Consider the following 22252-nt stretch of genomic DNA (forward strand, 5'->3'; position numbering starts at 1 on the left):
ACCAAAACAATCTTTGCTTATTATCCCAAGGATCAAATTAAAACTTCGAAGATAAATTATCACCAGGTTATGTTTTATGTAGATAGAAAAAAAGATCAGTGAAAATGAGGCTCTTTCCCATGTCTGGGCAGTTAACATAGCCAGAGACTCATTTTACAATTGGTGGCATGTTAAACAGCTGTATTGCCTCTGACTCTGATTTTCCTCAAATTCTCTCGAACTGCACAATTGATTAGACAGAACTTCAAATGAGAAGTTCTGATCTGGGTGTTTGAGAAAGGCTGCTCTCCCAGGGTAAGGAGTTTGGACTAGGCAGGAGTCCAAACGCAATTCCTACACTGTAAGGAAAAGTTATGACCCTGTCTCAAAAAAAAAAAAAAAAAAAAGGAACAGTTTTGAGAATCCATTCCTCAAGAAGACCTGGTTGTCTTTTCTCCATGCCACTTAGGATCTTTGTGTGATGTCAGGAACTAAAGATACACCATGTGCCACTAACTTATGAACCAGAAAATAAGAGATTTGCTTTCATGTGACACAGTGCCTTAGTTCTGAAATTATAACTTACCATGAGGCTTGGCATACATGAAGAGGCTCTAAATTAGTGTTAACGGATTCAGTTAGCATTGGAACTATTTTAAATTAAAAAAAAAAAAACTCACAATACATGGAAGGCTGGGATAGAGCAGTAGTGTTTTTTAAAAAATATATCTGTTACTTTATTATGCAGACCTTTTTCATGTAGTCCTCTTTGTGGTCTACTAGTGTTATGCAATTCATTTAAAAGGAGATCACAAATGCAGGAGGATTTCTCTTCTTTATCCTAATGTCATTAGGCTTACAATTAGAAACAAGTTCAATTCAGGAATCCTATAAAGAAAATCTACAAGAAATAATGTATATCCACATTGGTTCCTTCTTTTTGGGAAAACCCTTTCTAATCTATTTTACTATTAAACTATAGGTTAAAGAATCTATTCTAGACTCCAGTTTTTGCCGTCAGGGTGAAGATTAACATCATTAATACTTTCTATGATATTTTTGCTTTAATGTTTGTGATAAAAACTTATTCTGCTTATTTGTAGAATTTAAGTGATTTGATTTCTTATGTGTCATGCTAAGCACAAAATTAGGTCCACCAGAACTTCATATAGGAGAATTAAGAAGATAAACTAAGTGACAAGAGTTTTCCATAAAGAATCAGTAGTATTGTCAGTTGACTAAACAGAGCTCCTACTGTCACAGATGAAGACCCTTTATCAGCTCATAATTAGGACCATGAAAAACAGGGGAACATCCAACTCATCTGTCACAGAGTACGTGCAAGGGACAGGCATCTTACGCTTTGTTCAAAATTAAACCACTGTCTTAATGCACGGCTGCTTCCTCCCTTCAATGTAGATTCCTTCGGCATATTATCTGCAGACCATGAATTCCAACCTGAATCTGGATGGATTTCTTCTGCCAATTGCAGTAATGAATGCCATCAGCATCCTACCATTATTAGTTCTGGCTCCTTTTATGGAGTACTTCAGCACCTGCCTGTTTCCCTCTAAGAGAGATGGACCATTTCTGTCAGCATGCATTAGTAAGTACAGCTTCCCATTTCAAGTAAACTGTTTGCAACTTCTTTAAAAAAGAGAAAAAAAGCACTCTGCTGAGATCTAAACTAGCTACATGCTCTTGAGTACAGTCAGATTTTCACAAACTGCAAAGAAGGTAAATTTATAAATGATAACATGCAGCTTACCAAATCTGTACCAGACAATCTCATCTCCTCTTGTAACCATCCTTTTATGCCTCCTCAGAATTCACTATTGATAGAAAGAGATGGTAAAATTTCCAGTATCACTAAATGGCCTATCCTTCTTCAATAAGGTAGTTCCTCCTCCTAAGTCAATGCCAAATATGTTCTTAAAAATGAACACAGGCAATGGATTCAATTTTTTAAAAAAATTTCTGAGCCACTAACAAAATTTATTAAAAATTAGTATTATGGGACTGGAGCTTTTACTCAGTGGTAAAGTGCTTGCCAGCATACATGAGGACCTAGGTTCAATCCCTGGCACCACTAAAAACAAGAAAAGAACAGAACTTAGCATTGTGATACCCAACTTCAATATAGTGCTTCTCAAAATAGTAACATCTACAGCAATAAATTTCATTTTTAAGTGAAATAATTGAAGACAGAATATCTTAGCTCACAATCAATAAATTATAAGAAAAAATTTTCTGATTGCAGTGGGAAAGAAGGAACTTCAGTCCATTCTGATCACATTGTCCTCTGCCTAACAGTGTTTCCTCAGGCACAAGTGCTGGTTCAGTGAAACCAGAATCAGGGATCTGAGTCTTGGGCCCTACTTTACCACTGATCTGCCACTGAGTGACTTTGAATGACTTTGAATCTCTCCTGTATTTAGTTTGCTTATTTTTTCCCTTGTGGCACTCAGGAAGACATTAGTGCCCATAAATAGTCCTTAACACATAGTGAAAGCTCTGTCAATGTTAGCCATTATTACGAGCCATCATTTGCAGGGGACTCATCTAATTGTTTGATGGGCATAAGCAGAAAACAAAGGGAGTTTGAAAACTCTTAGGAAACATCTTGCAGTGATAACCAAACATCCTCTACTTGAGAAATACTTCCACTGAGAAAGTCAAGGTTGGGAATGTAGAAGATTCTCTTCTGGTTAACCTGGTTTTTTATTATTATTATTATTATTATTATTATTATTATTATTATTACTACTACTACTACTACTAGATCTTTATGGTTATACCCAGAACCTGTTTTCCCTCTCTCCGTCTCCCCGCCACCCATACTCAGTTCTGGGGAATAAACCCAGGGCTTCACACATGATAGACAAATGTTTTACCCCTGGACTGAATCCCCAGCCCCTTACTCTACTGTGATGTCCATACAGTCTTCTGGTTACATATACTTCCTGTTATTTCTGTTTACAGAAGTTACATTTTAGGGTGTGTGCTTCCTGGTGTTTATTAAAGCTATCAACAAGATATTCCAGATCACACCCACTTCTGCATATTTAAAATAATATCTATTCTTAAAGGAGGGTATTTTTTTCTGGATAAAGTTAGAGTTATCTAGTATACTGTTCAATGTTGTTGATGAACTAAATATTCCCCTTCAAAATTGGTAATAAGACCTGTTGCACAGGAAAAAAGAAAAACTAGACTCACTTCAAAGAAATTAAGCTATGTTCCACTGGGTACTGAATACTAAATTCAGTTGTTTCTAAGCCTGACTTGATTCATTCATCATTTGCATACTTGTTCATTTATTTGCATAATATTTTGCTATGGGAATATAAAAGTGTGGTGATATGCATCTTTTAAACTAGATATTTGCTTAAGTTTTCCATATTCTGGTTATGATTATAGAAGATTAACAAGTTTTATCAGGACATGAAAGTACAAACCTAGGGTACTTCTTGATACTAATTTACATAATTGAATTAGTCTAATATTAAAATTTCCTTTCACTTTGAACTCAAGTGCCTGAAAATGTGGGTGAAGTATAGAAGTATATAAATTATGAATGAACATATATTTAGGAGTTCCTGGTTTGAACCTATGAAGCTTCGTATGCATATTATATTGAACCTCATGATAAACCATCGTTTAATAGACCAAGGATCACAAACACAGTGTCATTTGAATTCAGGCATTCTAGTTTCCTGTGGCCATTTTATCATCATCATTAAAAAATAGTCCACCACCAGCTATACCTTACTGTTACATTCTAGAAGTTGAGTTATCAATGTTTACTTGAGCTCTGTACTACCCTTTCCAATTAGCACAATGACAGTTACTCCTTATACTTTCCTGACCTTCCATATTCAGTCATTCCCTTCCAGCACTGCCATATTTAAGGGAGGCAGATGGTAAAGACAATGCCAGAGGCTAAAGTTTGACATATGGAAGCCCAGCTCAAACCAAGCCTGAGAGATGAGGAAATCTCACCCAGTTGGTCAAACTACAAATTTCACAAAAGAAAAACTAACATTTATTTTCTTTATATAGTTCATAAACAATGCAATGAAAGAGGGGTTTCTGATTCAAAATATAAAACATTCCCAAGTTCTTCATCTAATAAATCAAAAGTATGTCAAAATACCAACTATTAAAAATATTTCTACAGCCTTCCAGGTCTATGAAGCCAAAGATTTGATATACTCGAAGTGTTTTATCCAAACTTTATTTTCTTAATACTATGCTTACATAGAATTAAGGTCAACCTCAATTTAAAAATATAGAATTAGTGATACCATTGTGATTTATCCTTTGTCATAATTGGTCATACTTCATTTTAGCCTTTTTCAATTAAAAAATGTTTACACCGTGAGTATTTCCTTTCCTTAACATTAATTAAAATCCTGCAGCATGTGGCATTCAGCAGCTAGTGCTGACATACGCAAATATTAATCTGACTAAAATTAGCCTAATTAAGACAGTTATTAAGTCTTACACAAAGCAGAAATGTACAACACAGTGGGTAGCAATTACTGTGGCTCTTAAACATCATTTAAATTAAAAAGAAGATGAAATATATTCAAATATCTTCAATACCTTCTTTAAAATAACCTGAAAACTCAAATTCTAACTAAAAGTCTTTTATGACCCAGGTTAGTCAAGATGTTGATATCTACACATGACTGCTACTACACATCCTACTACTTTGGATTGAAACCAAAATGATTGTAGATGGAAAACTGAGTCAGGGATCATTGAAATTATTATTATTTCAGGCAAAATTATGTATTTCTATATAGTTTTCAAACTATATAAGGTTTATACCCATGGCAAAATAGTTGATAGAAGAAACTATCAAGAAAAAATAGTAACTTATAAATATTTAGCCCCCCAAAAGTTACTCATCTTAATTATCCCTTTTTAAATAAAAGCACATTAATGTTCTCAGTTCTAAAAGTTAACATCAAATTGGATTTAAATTTGAGATGAAGTAGACAATTTCACATAGCATCTGAAGCAGTACTTGATTCCTTATAGAGATACATCAGTGTATCTAATCTCTAGGTAAATGAGCTACCTGTTCTACATTCATAAATTAAAATACTAAGTGAAGCTAAATTTCCTGAAGTAAGTTCCAATGATCTAACAAGAAACAAACAAGAGTAAATAGCTCAGATCAAATATAGAAACACACTGCTAATAGGAAAAAAAAATTTTAAAAAAACATAGGCCATTCTAACAGTGAACGATAAATATCTTCCCCAAAGGCAGCAAATGCATGTGACAATAAAATCTTAACTGCCTCTTTAGAGTGACTTGGAGACAACAGTGTGTTCTTACATAAGCCAATTTCCTATTCCAGAAATTTTCCAAAATTATAGATCCAAAGGGAATTTCTCGAGTACTCAACAGAATATCATATATACACTTGTGAACTTACGTATCAGAGACTCATACATCAGACTACTCATAAAAACCTCTTAGTTTTCTCAGTGAACAAGTTTAGCCAATATCTAAAGAATCTTAATATATCCACTTTTGAGTATTAGATTTTGCTTCAATACAAAATGGCAAGCGCAACCTTAATGTTTGAATGAATTTGAATTCTGACTTTCTTTTATTTCATTGTGGTCTAATTTGAAAAATTATTGCATGTTAGGGTGATAGAGTAAACTATAAAAGCTTCAAGACTCTTATAGGCTTGTCTGCAACCACCTAGCCAATATTAAAACATACATTATTTATCTGAATATAATGTATCCTTTGGAACCATTGTGCTTTATCTTGTAAATACAGATCTGTAAGAGGTTTAAAATGCTTGCATTCTGATAAACTGCACTATGTCTTGGATGTGTTGTGATCGCATACAAGTTAAGAATTAAAAATGGGTTATATTAAATTTAGGATGGAAGAAAACTTTGCTTTGAATTTTTAAAAAGTCATTTTTCATTGGCACCAGAGTACAATAGCAAATAAAAAGCAAACATTGTTAACTAGATTCTTCAATATTCTTTGCCCTAAAATATCTGGGTAAATGAGTGCTGATTCAAATGTTTTTGTTTCCTCCAAAATTCATGTTGAAACTTAATCCGGAATATAAAAGTATTGAGAACTGTGGCCTTCAGGAGGTGACTTACAGAGAGAGATACATCTGTGTATCTACTAAGTAAATTAATCAGATTAGGGGCCTGAAGGTTTATTCCTTTTGCTCCTCACCTTGTCATGTGAGAACAGAGCACTTCGCCTTCTGGAGAAGGAGGCAGCATTCCAGGGGCCATCTTGGAAGCAGAGAACAGTGTTCCCAGTCTGCAAAACTATAAGAAATAAATTTGTATTTTTCATAAAATAGTCAGGCATTTTGTTTTCGTAGCACAAATAGAATACAATAATTTAAGCATATGTTTTTTGCTTGAAATTGGAGAACAATCTTTTATTGGACTTTGCTCTATCAGGTTTGATAATGCTCTATGATAAAGCAGTCCTCAAAGTTTAAGGTGTACAGAAATCATCTAGATATCTAGTTTTCATCTAGATTCTGATTCAGTTGTTCTGCAGGAGGTAAGAGGAACTGAGATTCTGCATGTCTAACAAGCTGTCAGGTCATACCTACAGTCTGGTCATTCAAAACACAACGAATTTCAAGAATGGAGGAAAAGGGCAGAATTCTGCTCTCGTGGATTTCACACAAGTATTCAGGCAACAGTGGCCCAAGTAAAACCCCACTATTATCAGGCCAGAGGTAAAATTCAATAACAGTCATAAAGCCAATGACTAAACCAAAAGGTAGTCAATCATTGTAACTCATGGACCAGTTCTGGTCTACTGTCTGTTTTTGTATGATTTATAAGCAAAGAATGGTTCTCATTAGTGAACATTTGCTATTTATTTGGTGATAGAAAATATTAACTTTGAAACCCAACTAAATGGCATTATCCTCTCAAATAAATTATTATTTTTAATATAATTCATAAAAAATTGAGAAATTTATGTTCTTTCCTAATACAGAAGTACCTGCCTATCTTTGATTGATTTCACCTTTCATCCCACAGAGTTTAAATATTTATTATTGGTCATTTATAGAAAACAAAAATTATAGACCCAGATCTAAGCTATTGCTAAAAATGCTATAAACTTTCAGGGACAAAATATAAGCTGTTTTATATAGCATAGATGATAATCAAAAATGTGTGATTTTTTAAAAATCTAGATTGCCTTTAATTATTTAGATTGAGGGCTGACTTAGAAAACAGTCATATAATCTAAATTCTAAAAAAGTTTTCCCCTCCATTATGGGAATTAACCCAGGGTGTGACACATGCTATGTATACACTCTACCACTTAGCTACAACCCTGGTCCTCAAAAATCTAAAGAGGAATCCAAAGACTGAAACTTAAATTACTATTGAGAACTCCAGCCCTCTTTTGATACTGATCCCTGTTTTTATGAACTCTTTTCCTAACTGGAAGTCTCTTCTTTGTATCCATGATGTTCTAAAATTGCATGTTATTGTACCTTGATAATGATCTTTTTCAATCACCATACTGTTGACTCATTTGGACTCTTTCAATCAGAAAAAAACATATATATTATTTTATAAAAATAATTTCCTCCCTTCTATTTTGTATTTTCTTTTTGAACTCCTATTGATCAGATGTTGGACCTTCCTAAAATAACCCAAGTCTCTTAACATTTTCTTTCCAAATGGCTACAATCAATCGTATGTTTTTTGTTTCTTTGGTTAATTGGTTGTTTTTATTTCCTTTTGTTCTTTTTTGGTTGTTGATCTAATTTCTTACATGTCTTTGACTTGATCTTCCAAATGGTCTATAAATTTTTAATTAGAACAGTCATATTTGGTTTCTAAATTTTCTTATTATTCATTTTTCATGGAAATTTATTTATATTCAAATTCTCTGAGAATATTAACTACAGATTATCTCTACTTCTTGTTTGTCTTTTTCATATTGAAAACTCTTCTCAAGTGTCTGATGATCTTCAGTTGTCCACTCATATGGTTTATAACAGAATAGTATGACCAATAATAATATGACTATGAGGATAATTGTATTACTGTGGATAGTATGTCCATGTACAGAGGTAGAAATTATCAAAAGGTGGGCTTCCCTGTAAAATCATTTTTCAGGGAACCAGTCATGTTATTGTAAAGGTAACTAGGATTATGATTTTTAAGTTTCTCTCTCAGCAGTTTAGGTTGTAGCTTTCATTCATTTTGCTAAATCAGTTCTGTTCCTCAAATAATATATGAAGAATTCTTTTCAAGGAGTCATTCAGTTTATTGAGAGAAGATCCCTTCAATCTCCTGATCTGAGAATATTCCCTAGTGCTGAGAGTGAGGCATTGTAGGTAGAGTGGGGGATTCTTCAACATTCAGAATCATAATTTGTTCTTGTTCCCCATTTTCAGCCTACCCCTTCCTCCTTGAGTCTAAGGTCACACCTAATTAAACTCTGCAACTTCCAGTCTCTTCACTGTAGAAGTAGAGATTTGGGAATCTTGCTGCTCAGTATGCAGAATTTCAACCAATCCTCCCACTTTTCCTTAAGTGTGTTATTCCCTTCCAGTGTAAATGGCATCTAAAAAGTATTTTCAGTTGTTCATTGCCTACTATATAGAAATATAATTCAGGTTGTAGGTTGACTTTGCAACTTGTAACATTGCTGAATTCACCTATTACTTTTAATAGTATTTGTTTTTTACATTTTTAAGAATTTTTTCATATGCTATCATGCATCACACATAAAGACTAATTAACTACTTTTTCTTTAAAAAAGTAAAGAAAAAGAAACAGAGAGGGAGAGAGAGAGAGAGAGAAAGAGACTGAGAGATTCTTATCTCTACTTTCTGAAGTAGCCAGGGTCTCCAAGTTGTAAGCTCCTAAATGATTGTTTAAGGTAACTAGGATTATGATTTTTAAGTTTCTCTTTCAGCAGTTTAGGTTGTAGCTTCCATTCATATTGCTAAATCAGTTCTCTTCCTAATTTAAAAAAATTAATCTCCTGTCCAGTGTTTTCTCTTTCTCTGATATTTTCCCTTTCTAAAATTTCTCTACTATCATTTAACTGGTATTAGGGGAAAGAGACAAAATTGCATGATCACTCAGCCATCTTAACTAGCAGTCTTTATATCTATTTAAATATTGGAATAGACATAAAAATCTATTTTGTTGTAGAGCAGAATCTTGAAACTCTCCTAAACTTTCATAGCTCTTTCCAACCTGCAGAGAACCTTTACCGTTGCATCTCAGCTCATACCAAACTTTGCAAAAGATATCAAGGACTATGAAGTAAAGTGACTTGACCACTGACAGCCACACACCTAGCGTGAGTCATACTTGGCTCTGGTGGTAGAGACAATTCAGTCAGAGAGATGCTTAGCCATTCTCTAAGTCCTAAACCTGATTAATCATGAATTGAAGAATATAATTGTTGGAGAACTTTTTCCCTTTTCTAAACTAAAAATAAAAATCCTCCAATGTCTCATTCTCTTGGTGAAAACATTTTTAAAATGCCTCTAAATTTTGTAAACAAATTATATAATGCATTATCATTCTAATTGTTTTACTTTATGTCAAAAGATAAGTATAAATTGGAAAAGTATTGAGTTGTATATCCATTGTCTGGGATCATTCAGCTCTTGCACTTTGAGAGGGGAAAAAAAAGCCTCAGTAACATAAGTACAAATCAAGACAACAACTTTAATTTCACCAGACTTCCTGTCTTTGGCTAAACCCAATAGTGGTTGTCAAAATATTCCCCCTCTGTTGTCTCTATTTCATCCCTATCCACTTGTTCTCTGCTATCTATCTAACTACTCTATCTAAGTTGCAAAATCAAGATCATATAGTACATATTGCCTCACATTCACCATTCTGTTCCTCAGTTTTCTCTATATTCTGAATATATATTCTGAATATATATGTATATTTTCCTTTTAAGGAGCTTGTTTTATTCCTTGCTTTCATCATCCTCTTGGAGCTCACTATCCTTCTTCTTCTCTCTTGTCTTCTTTACGACATTTCTGTATTATTTGTTTCTTGCTCTTATATCTTTAACTTTTTCTCATCTCTACTGGCTCTTCCTCTCTGCATAGAAACAGAAAGGAGTCTTCACCTCTTACAAAACAGTTTCTTGTCATCCTGCTAAATTGTTAAGCAAATTGTTTAGTGTTCTCCATTTCTACACATCTAACTTCCTAGAAGATTAGATGACACAAACTTATACACATTCACCCCCACTCTTAATTCAAATCCTTGCTTTATGATTTCATCATGGGAGTCCTGTTGAATGTAAATGGTAACCAATAGTCCATTCATCAGCACAGCTGGCTTGTCATATGTTTTCTTATCTTCTGTTTCTCCAGATTTTGAATTTTGTGGTCATTTACTTGTGTGTGTGTGTGTGTGTGTGTGTGTGTGTGTTTTACCTAAGGTAGACCAGGGAACTTGTCTTGGTAGTAAAGTAGTAAACAAAACAAAATCATTTCCAATCAAATCCAATCATTTCCAATTTGTGTTATCTGATCTTCTAGGAAACTTCCAAACAAGTAACTGAAACAGTCATGGTATACATGAACACATTAAAAACATTTCATTTCAAATTATGGTAAATATGGTGGAAAGATGGATATAATGGGGAGAATAACAAGCAGGATCTAATTTAGATTATGAAGTGCATATCTGAAGGACAAATAGGCATTAGACCCATGAAGAGTGGGGGAAAATGTTTTACAGGTAGGAACAAATTAAAGTCCCTAAAGTCGGAAGAGTCTAAGATACACAAGAAAGACAAAGAAGATCAATGAGGCTGAAATATGGTCAGAGAAGAGAAAGTGGCAAGCAATTAGAAAGAAGTAACAAGCACAGGCAAGATCATGTAGGCCATGTTATGGATTAGGGTGTCCTCTGAATCATATGGAGACCTATAGAAGGGATTTAAGCAGAAGAGTTACGTTTCAATTTGCATTTACATGGGATCACTCAGATTGGGTGCTTGATAGGTTAGACATGGACAAGAGTAGAAGCAGGAAGAGCACTTAATATGCTATGGCACATAGTCTGGGTTAAAAATGAGAATAATTTGGCTTAGAATGTTGGCAGTGGCCATGAAGAGAATCAGGTCAATTTTCCATGTATTTTAGAAATAGAATCTACACAACTTAATGATATATTTGGAGATGGAGGGAAGGAAAAGGGACTCCTAATAGCAAATCTAAAGGATGTGAAGGAGTCTGGGAAGAGTGAAGGAGAAGCACTCAAAAGTTCTGTTTGGTATGTCTTCCTCCTTGAAACCTTCCTGATGTTTTATTTCACTAGTTTTATTCTTTTTGCTTGTCTCAAATGCAATTGCTTAGATATTCTCCTCTCTACCTTTTCAATCCTCTCTTTTCTTTTTAGAAAGAAAGAGAGAGAATTTTCTAATATTTATTTTTTTTTAGTTTTCGGCGGACACATCTTTGTTTGTATGTGGTGCTGAGGATCGAACCCGGGCCGCACGCACGCCAGGCGAGCGCACTACTTCTTGAACCACATCCCCAGCCCCAATTCAATCCTCTCTTGATTTCACCTGATCCTAAAGTCTCACTGTAGCCTCTGGCCATACCATCTGAATACGCCCAAACTCTTCTAAACTTCCACTCTAAGAAAATGATATAATTAACCTTTCTTTTGATTCAAGCCATCTCCAGAGCTATGGTTCATATTTTCAATTGTTTCCTAAGCATTTCTATCTAGAGAACCCCTTTGTACCTCCAGTTAAACCCCAAATTAAATTCCTTTCTCTTTATCTACTTGTGGATCTCATTTACATTGTCAGTACCACCTCTGCAGTCACCAGGACTCTTCCCAATATTAGCATCTGCCTCCTCCTTGCTCCTTGCTTCACTCCTATGGTTTCGTAAGTGGACTCTCCCCCACTCTGTTTCCACCTCCTTGTGTGTCCCTGAAGTACGTGGAAGTCTTGATTGTATCCCAAGCCCCTTTTATACTTTACAAGATTATTCTTATAACCTCCTGTCTTCCCACCTCCAATGTCATTCCCGTTCTATCAACCAGCACCTGACCTTGAGAGTAATCATCCTAAATGGCAAGGCTCATCATTTCACTTGTGTCTAAAATCTTCAATGATTCTATTATCTTCAGAGTAATTTTTAAATTCCTCCAAAGTGTATTAAATGCCTCTATGATCTGACCTCAATCTATCATCTCCCCTGATTCCCAAATAACTTGAGCTTCTCACCATTCTGGAAATTTGTATGATACTTTCACAGCTCTGCGTCTTTGTTTGTGTCATCTATGATGCCTTCACCTTTTCATATGGAAACCCTTCTTTCCTTAAAGCAAAATGATGTTTTTCACCTCTCCAACTAGAAATGAGTCCTTTTTTTTATATATTCCCCAAAACAGTATATGAGTCTGCAATGACTGAGAACAGACTTTCCTTTTATAAACACCACTGTGCCCAGCATACTACCTTGCGTGTAGCAGCAATGGAGTAAATATTAAATACGAAGTGACATATTAGTATTCCTTCTGATGAGTTTATAAAGTGTTAAGTAATGAAGATAAATGCAATTTGTGAGGAATTTTATCTTAAAGGTGATAATTTATGAGACTGATATTTTTATGAATCCTTTACAGAAGAACCCAAATGTCTGCTTCTCTATGAATGGGCCTATACAGAACTAAATTTAAAATAGTGATAAGTAAAAATTCCCTCAAACAGTTTTTAACTGATATTCTTTTTTTAAATATCTTTCATTTCGGGGGGACCCAGTAAAAAGCAGTCTTTGTGGACACATTTAAATGCTGAGATATAATCAAAAATTTACCTACCAGTTTCTCTATCAACCAAAATAAACAAGAAGCTATTTAAACATTAGATTGATTTTTCTGAATTGAAAGCTTTGCCTTATCTAAAATTTTATGCAACTTAGCAAAATGTGACTATCTCTAAATTTCAAGTAAATTCCATCAAGCCAAAGATTGCCTCTGCTCCAATCATAGGATTAAGTCCAGTAATATGAATGATGAATTGAGAAATGGAATGGTCAGAGTAGATACAAACTCTGTAACAAAACCCCTACTCATTTGCAACCAAAATGTCCTATATAATACCTAAAGGCAAAATAAAGGGAAGAGCAAGGGTGTGACCACTGTATGAGTAACTGCCTGCATTTATACATTTCTCTTCATTAATTATCCTCTTTAAAAATCTCTTCTAAACAAAAGTGTCTAGCCCTCAATTCTGGATTAGCTGCTTTACTTTTTCTGCAAATATTTCTTAGGACAGAAAACTAAGACTTATATGCCTTCATGTTATTTTGAAATCATTTTTTAAATATTAAAACTATGTGAAGAGATAATTTTATTTTAAATTTTCCCAAAATCATTTTGATTCAAATATATATCTATTTTTTTAAATCTAGAATAATATATTTTACCTGGGGATAAAGGTTTAAAACTATTGTTTTACCTTCAATCATAATGGTTATTAATTCCTACCAGGAACCCTTATAATACCAGAACATCATCTTATTTAAATCTCACAACCACCCTACAAAGCAAAGCATCATTGCCCCATCTCAGAGCCAAGGAAAATGATACTGTCCTTAAATAGCTGGCCTGAGGTCATATAACCAGTGAGCCAGGCAACAGAGAGTGAACTCAGCCCTTTCAGAGGCCAGATGCTAAGCACTAGGTGACCGACCATACAACAGTTAGCTGAGTCAGGACATTCCCCAGGGAGGGGGGAAAGTGTTGAGGAAACATCCCTTGGTGTCAACATGTAAGAAACACTATGGCCTATTACACAGATTTCTATCTCTTCTTTAATTTTTTAAATTATTTTCCTTTAGTTGCTGGAAATCTTTCTGCTGCGTTGTCTGTGATGGTAGCTGGCTTCTCCGAAATACACAGAAAACAATTTCCACCGCTGGAGCAGCCTCTTTTAGGCCAAGTTCTGCCTGTTTCCTCCATGCCCTGTTTCCACCTGGTTCTTCAGTACGTTTTACTTGGAGTGGCTGAAACTCTGGTAAACCCTGCCCGTGAGTAACAATTTTATCAACTCATGTCAAAAACACTGGACCTTTACACAAAGCACTTGGAGACAGGAACAACTGAAGTGGCAGGTGATCTATCACTGCTAGAGATTTCCCCTAGCGCTTCAAACAAGCCTATTTAACACCCTCATTGAAAAAAATATATATATTTTTTCTTCATTCCTCTATCACACAAATAATAGTTATTTATTCTGCTTGGATATAGATGGAATGAAAGATTTGCTAAACTGATTAGAGGCAATAATCATTTGGTCAGATACAGGACAGGAAGAGGCAAACTGCTAAAACCTAGGAGACAACCTTGGCAGGCTTAAATGAAGACTCTTGTTTCAACCCTTCCCTCTTTCCACTTCCCTCTTCCCTCCCTCTTATTCACAGATAAACTCATACACAGACTCCCTCTAAAAATGACATTTAATGTATTTTGAGAGTGTATAAACATGCAAATGAAATGAATACTTGACCCAATTTTCTTGATGACTCAATGTCTTTAAATTAAATTATACTAGATTAAATGTGATCACTAGTTTAATAAAATAAGTTTATTAAATATCAAGGGTTTCTGTATTATCTAGATTGCTTATATTAATTAAAGTATCCACTTTAAAATTTGTCACAGTGCTTCAGTAACTTCCTGTTTTAAAATGTGCAGCAAAATGTGTCTATGTGTGTTTGTGTGTGTGTGTACATACATCTACCAGTGTGACCTATCATGACTTGTGTTTCTATATTATATTTATATTTCCCTAATTGTAACTCAAGCCCATGTTATACTTTACTGAGAATATTTTTATAACTTCTGTCTTCCTACCTCCAGTAACTCTCTCCTTCTATAACCAGTTCACAACCTTTAGAATAATCATCTACAACGACAATTCTAATCATTTCATTTGTGCCTAAAATCTTCAATGGTTCTATTTTCTTCAAAATTATTTCCAAATGCCTTAAATACATATATTTAATAAATGTGTATTTACATTCAGATATGCATGTATATGACACCAAACAATTCATTTTAAACAATCAAAATAAAATTAAATTTGTATAACTGTAGTCACAAATACATAGGTGCATCACCCTCTTTTTATCATGCTAAATCATTTTATTCCATATGTTTTGCATAAGTTATTTTGTGACAGTCTATGATAGGAACACCATTTTTTAACAATGCAAGGAATACAAAAGGAGGGTAATTGACTGCCACTATGCAAACTTAGTGATCTTCCCTGATGCTGTTTCTAAAAGACTCTTGGAAGTAGTCAGCCAAGATTTTCTGGGCTACATGTGGAGTAAGGTAGGGAGTGAATGAATACAGGAGGAAAATCCTAACCAGCTTAGCAACAGTGGCTCAGCATACTCACAACCATTGCCAGTTAAAAGGCACATCATATAATACAAGTCACTCAGTCCATCCTCTTTCAATTACACATCAGGAAACTGAGCCAACTCTGTCATATATTTCTCTGCTACAAGGGACATGAGCCAGAGTAAGGAAGTCTTGGTTTGATTTCCAGCTTTTTACTGACTACCTCGTGACCTTGGGATCTCACTTAATCTCCGAGGTTCTTCTTCAGATCTTTAAAATACAAATAATGACAATTCTTCCTCAATATCACAGCTGTAATGTTTGGATCTTTAGTGTTCTGAAAAGCTCATGTTTTGAAAGCATTATCACCAATACAGCAAGGTACAGAGGTACAGCTTTTAAACAATGATTAGAGCATGGGACTGTAACTTCATTAGTGGATTAATGATTTGAATGGACATCAGGTGGTAACTATAGGTACGTAGAACATGGCTGAAGGAAGTATGTCACTGGGGGCATGGCCTTGAACTATATCATGGGATAAAAGTCCATGGGAATGAGAGGCCATTCCTTGGAAATCAAATGGTATACAAATACAATTACTCTCCTGGGGGCAGTGCAGTATAATGGCTAAGCTCTTTGGTCCTAAAGTTGGACAAACCTGAGTTCAAACTCAATTCTGCCACTGACTAGTGGTATGAACTTAGGAAAATTATTTTGCACTCTTGAGCCTTTTTCATCCATAAAATGAGGAGCTATTCAAAAGACTAGTTCAATATTTCATATGAAGCAAAAAGAACAGTGCCTTATATACAAACAGTACTTGGTAATTACCAGTTGTCCTGTGAGTCATTATTATTATCTTTTACATGATCATCCTATAACTTTCCAACCCTTTGCTGTTTCTTTTTTTTCTTTTCCTTTTTTCTTTTATACCTTAGTTGTGCTTATCAAAATTTGAAATTACCTTATTTGCTTTTGCTGTGTTACTTCCTCTCACCAAGGCTCCCTGAAGGCAGGATGCTTGTCCTCCTGGCTTGTACTCATATTTCTTTGTGTTTCTCTTTCCTGAAAATTACACATACAGAGTAGGTTATCAATAAATATATTTTTATTAAATAAGCCAATGAATGAATGAAATCTGCAGCAATTTCTATATTGTACTATATTTTTTTAAACTATTGATAATGTCCTACACCGTTGGCATTGAGAAAGAAAGCACAGTGGATCAGTCCATAAATGTCAGTGGACTGCCCTACCAAGCCATGTGGTCATTGGAGATAAGCTACAAGAGAAATGAGAAAAAATTAGAAAACTTTTCAAATTATGTGTTTTGTTTGTTGTAGTTTGTACTCCAGCTGTCTCATTACCCGTGCTTGCTTATTCGAAAAATACTAAAATGTGCTTAACGCTGCTGTGGGAGCCTTAAACACATCCCTAAAATACAACGAAACAAAAACAAAAAAAGAAAGCAACAAAAAAATTTTGTAGAGCTTGTGATATTTTAATGGTTAAGTAGTGGAGAGTAGTTGGAGAGATAGAAGGTGGTAATCAGGGCAGGAAGAAATTGAGATTATGGAGTGAGCAGTTACTAATTCAGGACATGGGTTGGCAAATATTTTGTAAAGTGTCAGATAATAAATAGGCTTTGCAGGCCAGTTTCTATTATGAGTATTCAACTATGTCATTGTGGTTCAAATGCAGCCATAGACAATGGGTAACAAATTGCTATAGCTGTGTTCCAACAAAACTTTATAAAAATAAGTGGTGGGATGGACGTTTCTTGGCTAAGTTGGCTGGCCCTAATCTGGGGCACAAGGTACAGTCTGTAATTATGCGTGTAAATGGAGTGGAATCTAAAGGGGTAGAAGACAGTGACACTGGAGGTCAAAGAACCAAGGAACCAAGACTTGGAAGCCTGAAAGTTAGATGATTTCTATATATATTAAAATAGCCAAGAATTAATGCCAGAGCAATACTAGAGAACACAAGACACAGAAAGGGTCTGGCAACTTTGAGAAATAGAGGAAAATGTCCCAGATGGTAAATGACAGCACAAAAGAAAGGTAATACATAATACATTTTGATAACACAAGATTTAAAGCTGGAGTTTTTTTAGAGATAAGAGTCCAAAAGTGATAAAGGACAAACTTCCATTTTCTAAAATTGTAGTATTTTTCCTCTACATGTTCAAAATAACTTCATGAGCACAATAAACATATTTTTACTGTTTAAGAACAACTGGAGTCAAAAAGAATCCCAGCAATGAGTCCCCAGCACCAGGTGCCTTAGGAAGGTAGTTATGGCCCTATATTTTGTGGTCTGCTTATACTGTTATATGGCATCCTTGCAAACAGTAACCAGCTACCACCTGGAGGCACATTTCTAGCTCCTGTTGGCAAGAAAAACAGCTTTCACATATGCTTTGAATTTTTCTTTTTGTGTCCTCATAGTAGAATAGAAATTTCAGAACAGTGACAGACTTGTTGATAATATCTATATTCTAATGGGCTGCAAGAAGTTTCTTGTAGCCTAAAAAATCAAGTTAATGATCACTAAAGTTGAAAAAGATCAGAACATGCAAGTAGATGCCTGAAAATGGAGATTTGAAGACTTGAAAAACTAAGTCCTATAAAAGGGAACTGGAGACTTTCAAAAACGACTAAAATGACACCAAAGAGAGATTAACCAGCAGGCAGAGAGCTGGCAAAGTGTGTTCATGAATTATACACCGCACCAGAAGTTCTAGCAAGAGAAAAGCATAGGATTAATAATTAACCAGCAGAGTAATAATGGGCTTGTACGTTCTGCTTTTTCTCAGAGAAAGAAATAGACCTACTTACTCTTTCTGTCCATTGTTTGTCTCCTCATATTTATAGAGAGGAAAGTTCATAAGCCACATCTTTTCTATAGCTGTGAATCAATTCTTTCCAAGGCCCCCTTCAGCATACTGTCATAGTCCCATTTGGACCTTCCTGAAAATACTCCAGGGCTTGGCTTTAGGCTCCTGCTGGTGATTTGCACTACACAAGAGCTGTGGGGCTTGCCACAAGATTAGAAGACCTTCTCCACTGTATTTTATGCATCACCCTTATTACCTTCATCTGCAATCGCTGTGAGATTGAATGCCTTCTTAGCACTGCCCTGTGTAAGGTGCATTCTTCTGCTCTCTGCCCTTCCAGAGCTTAAAATCTAGGAAAGATAAACTAATAACATTTTCCATGCTCAGCCCAGTGCCCAGCACTTTTCCTGGATCCCAGATAGGGACTTCCCTAAATGTTTATTGGGATGAGTAAAATAAATACATGTGGAGGACACACAAAATAAATCAGAAATGTTCCATCAATGCAAGAAGGAACATTAGTACATTTGATTGTGCATTAGTACGTTCATTTAAAAGTGCTGGGCAAATATGGAGTTTTCCTAGGGAAAGGGACAAGTAAACCAGGGATGAGATATTCCTGAGAGGAAAGGGAAAAGAAAATAAGGCTTATTTCTTCTTATAGACAAGGAAACTGAAGGCTTGGTGTTTACAGTACATCTGTTTTCTATTATCTTTTCTTTTTAAAATGAGCTTTAATATTTATGATCTCATTGTAGGAAAATTTGCAAAGCACAAGAGTAAGAAGAAAATTAGAAATCCAATCATTCAACACTTAAAGTTAAAACTGTTAATGTTACTTAATGTATTTCTTTACAATTTTTCAGCATAGATACAATAGAGAGAGATTAGCAAATAAAATCCATATATACATTTTACAGTTTCAACTATTTTCAACTCATGGTCAAACTTATTTTATCTCTATCCTCATTTCCATACCTCCTTCCTCTCTGTTGTATTATTTTAAAGCAAATCTCAGCTGTCATAGTATAATAAATTTTTAAATTTGCATCCCAAAGATTGCCGTGCATATTTTAATATGGTTATGTTAATGTGGTATATACAAAATCATATATACTTATTTAGTCTATTTCTGATTTTAAAAAATAATTTTAGTTCACATTTTAAAAAACTTTCTTCCATAATTTTCTTTCAGTCAGTTGCCACCACCATTACCAGTACCCCAACCATAATTTTAGAAGAAGAGATAACCATTTGGAGACCTAATGATTAAGTTATCGTCTCTTTCTAGATACCCTCTTCTTAAATGGGATAACATACGGTGCCTAGCACAAGCAAGAGCTATTTGATTTGTTAAGATTAATATTGTTATATTTTTAATCCTCCTTCACTATCTACAAGTTAGCATTGTACTAAGTGCTCTCTGTAGCTCTTGATAGCAGGTAAGTCTCACAGCACCTCGCCAAATGAGTAATGACATTATTCCCATTTCATTGAGGATGACGTCGAAACGTGGAAAGTTCAACTAACTTACTCAAATCACAGAGATACTAAATGGCTGACATGAGATTTTAGTGAATTCTTTTTTTTATTCCAGAGCCTATTCTTTTAATCTCTATGCAAATTTTATATGATAGATTCAAATTTTCCACAAAGAATCCAATGGTTTATATAGAATCCAATGGTTTATATAGAATCACAGAATCATAGATCTCATACATTGTTGTTATACCACCTAGTACAGATCTCATGTCAATCCAAAATTTATCAGAAATATTTAAATTGGAGAGAATTGGGTAAATATAGTAGGACTCACAACTACCAAGTTATCAAATTCTCCTCATAGTTGTATAAGGGAATATTTTTGCCATATTTTATTCATTGAAGACGTTTGTAAGCTGTATCATATTTTACAATAGTAATCTTAAAGTCCAACCTAAGTTTTAATCTTATTAGAAAATTTTCTTTGATATACAATCAATATTAATTTGAACAGTACCTATGAAAGTGTTTTAGGGAGAATGTTCTAAATTTTGATCTTCTCTTTTTCTCTCAGTCTCCATAATAGCACACAGATTTGTTCCGAAAACCATCAGAGAAACTTCTATGAATTTTTTGACACTGTTCAATGGATTTGGTTGTTTCACAGGGGCACTGCTGGTGGAGTTGATTTATCTCATCTCAGAAGGTAAAAAATAGGTTTATAGTATGTGTATGTACATTGATTTGATGACTAAGGAACTGGGAGACAAAACCTTAAGAGGGGAGCTTTGCCAGTGTGGTCTTTTTTTAATTGATCCACTTTGCAATTAAGATAGAATTAAGATAGGGAATAGACTCTTGCTGTATTCATTAATTTCTGGGAATTGTTTTTCTTTTGATAGGAGGAGGTAATTACAGAATGTCACTTCCCATGAGACCCTGTCTGCTGTCTTTCTTTAGTGTATTCTAAAACAAACTGGTCATTGTATTCGTATTAGGTCTTTTAATGAGGCCATATTCAACCATGCCTCATAGCTGTCACAGGCAACCCACAGAGAAGTCAGCATCTGTGCACATGTAGGAGGGTTGGGTACTTGGATGATATTTTCCTCGTGATTAGCTGCAAACTTTGTCTGTATCACCAAAGAGAAATCATGAGTTAAATAACAAATGATCTTGGAAATTTTTTTCAGGTAGATTTTTAGACAGAAACAACCAACCGGAAAAATTCAGATGCAAATATTTGAATTCTACTCTTAATTACACATGTGGGTGAAAAAAAATAATTCAGACATGATGACAATAATGATTAGTAGTCACAGTGAAATGCCTTTGGCTGTATTTTAAATTCAAAGACTTTTTTAAAAAATGTTTTAAAATGTCACTGTAGCTTGCATTTTATTTTAACTTACTTTTGCCTATTTTATGTAAAATATCACAAACTTATTCTTTTTTACGTTCAAAAATACTTCTGGTTGTGCACTTAGAACAATGTAAAGAAAGTGTTGGTTTGTGTTCTCTTAGAACAAACTAATTAAATACCCCTGCTTTCAAATTAGGAAGAAAATAACTTCTGTGCATGAGAAACTCCTCTTAAGGCTCCTAATGTTAAGTCTCCATTCAAAAACTTTTTATCAGGGACTCACTCCTTTTCTGCTACCATATTGGGCATAGGGCATACGCTGGCAAGCAAAATAAAAATTTCTGAACCCATAATATATTCCCAGGAGTGCAAGGAAGCAATAAAATTGAGAGTGCTGAATATGGGTAGGTACAGTACAGTTCAGGGGAGAAACCTAGCAATCTTGATTGATGTCTGAGATCAAACCCTGGCTTTTAATTAATTATCTGAGAAATTTACATATTTAATATTTATTAATTGCCAAGCCCTCTGCTACACAGAATGGTGTAATATATTGTTGAAATTTCTCAAAGATCTCTCAAACCCAAAGTGTCATAACTAACTGGAAACTGCAGCAAGCTTCTGGCCTCTGATGATCAGATCCTTTGTATATGAACAAGGGACAAAGCACAGCATTAAGATTTTGTAAAATAACCTAGAAAGATCTCACCTATATCTATATCTAAAACATTTTAGGTGTTGAACATGTTTCCTTTTCATAACTCAACAAAGATATTTTCAAAAATTTTATCTTAAAATTTTTTCTATCATCAAATCATGTTTGTTTGACATATTCTAAAAGAACTGAAAAGTCAAATATATTACTACCAGTTTACCTTTATATAAATCTAAGTTTTTTATCAGTATGCCAAAAGCAACTTGCCCAGAGTTAGACACTTCATAGGTTAAGTCCTTCCCAAAACTACCTTCACTTTAGCCATTAGACATAAATTTGGAAGTCCCCATTGTTAGTGAACCTAAGTTCATTTATTCATCACTCACAAGTGTCCAATACATGGAGAACACTTTAATAAAAGGAAAAAGATTTGTTTGTTAAGCCAGCAAAACCAAGAATGGTGGACTAGCATTCTGGAAGGACCCTCTTAACCTAACCCTGGTTCCAAGCTCTTTTTATCCCAAGGAGGAAATGAT

The 22252-nt window shown here is 34.6% G+C and overlaps 1 protein-coding gene across 1 annotated transcript in view; it reads left to right on the plus strand.

The window, feature by feature from the left end:
• Positions 1-22252, plus strand: part of Slc15a5 (solute carrier family 15 member 5) — a 94467-nt gene that overhangs the window by 33316 nt on the left and 38899 nt on the right. The window contains exons 5-7 of the mRNA XM_027955913.1: positions 1399-1585; positions 13865-14053; positions 20273-20404. Of these exons, the coding sequence (XP_027811714.1) occupies positions 1399-1585; positions 13865-14053; positions 20273-20404 (508 nt within the window). The remainder of the gene's footprint in view (positions 1-1398; positions 1586-13864; positions 14054-20272; positions 20405-22252) is intronic.

This window comes from Marmota flaviventris, chromosome 3, assembly GCF_047511675.1.
Source record: "Marmota flaviventris isolate mMarFla1 chromosome 3, mMarFla1.hap1, whole genome shotgun sequence".
Taxonomy (NCBI): Eukaryota; Metazoa; Chordata; class Mammalia; order Rodentia; family Sciuridae; genus Marmota; species Marmota flaviventris.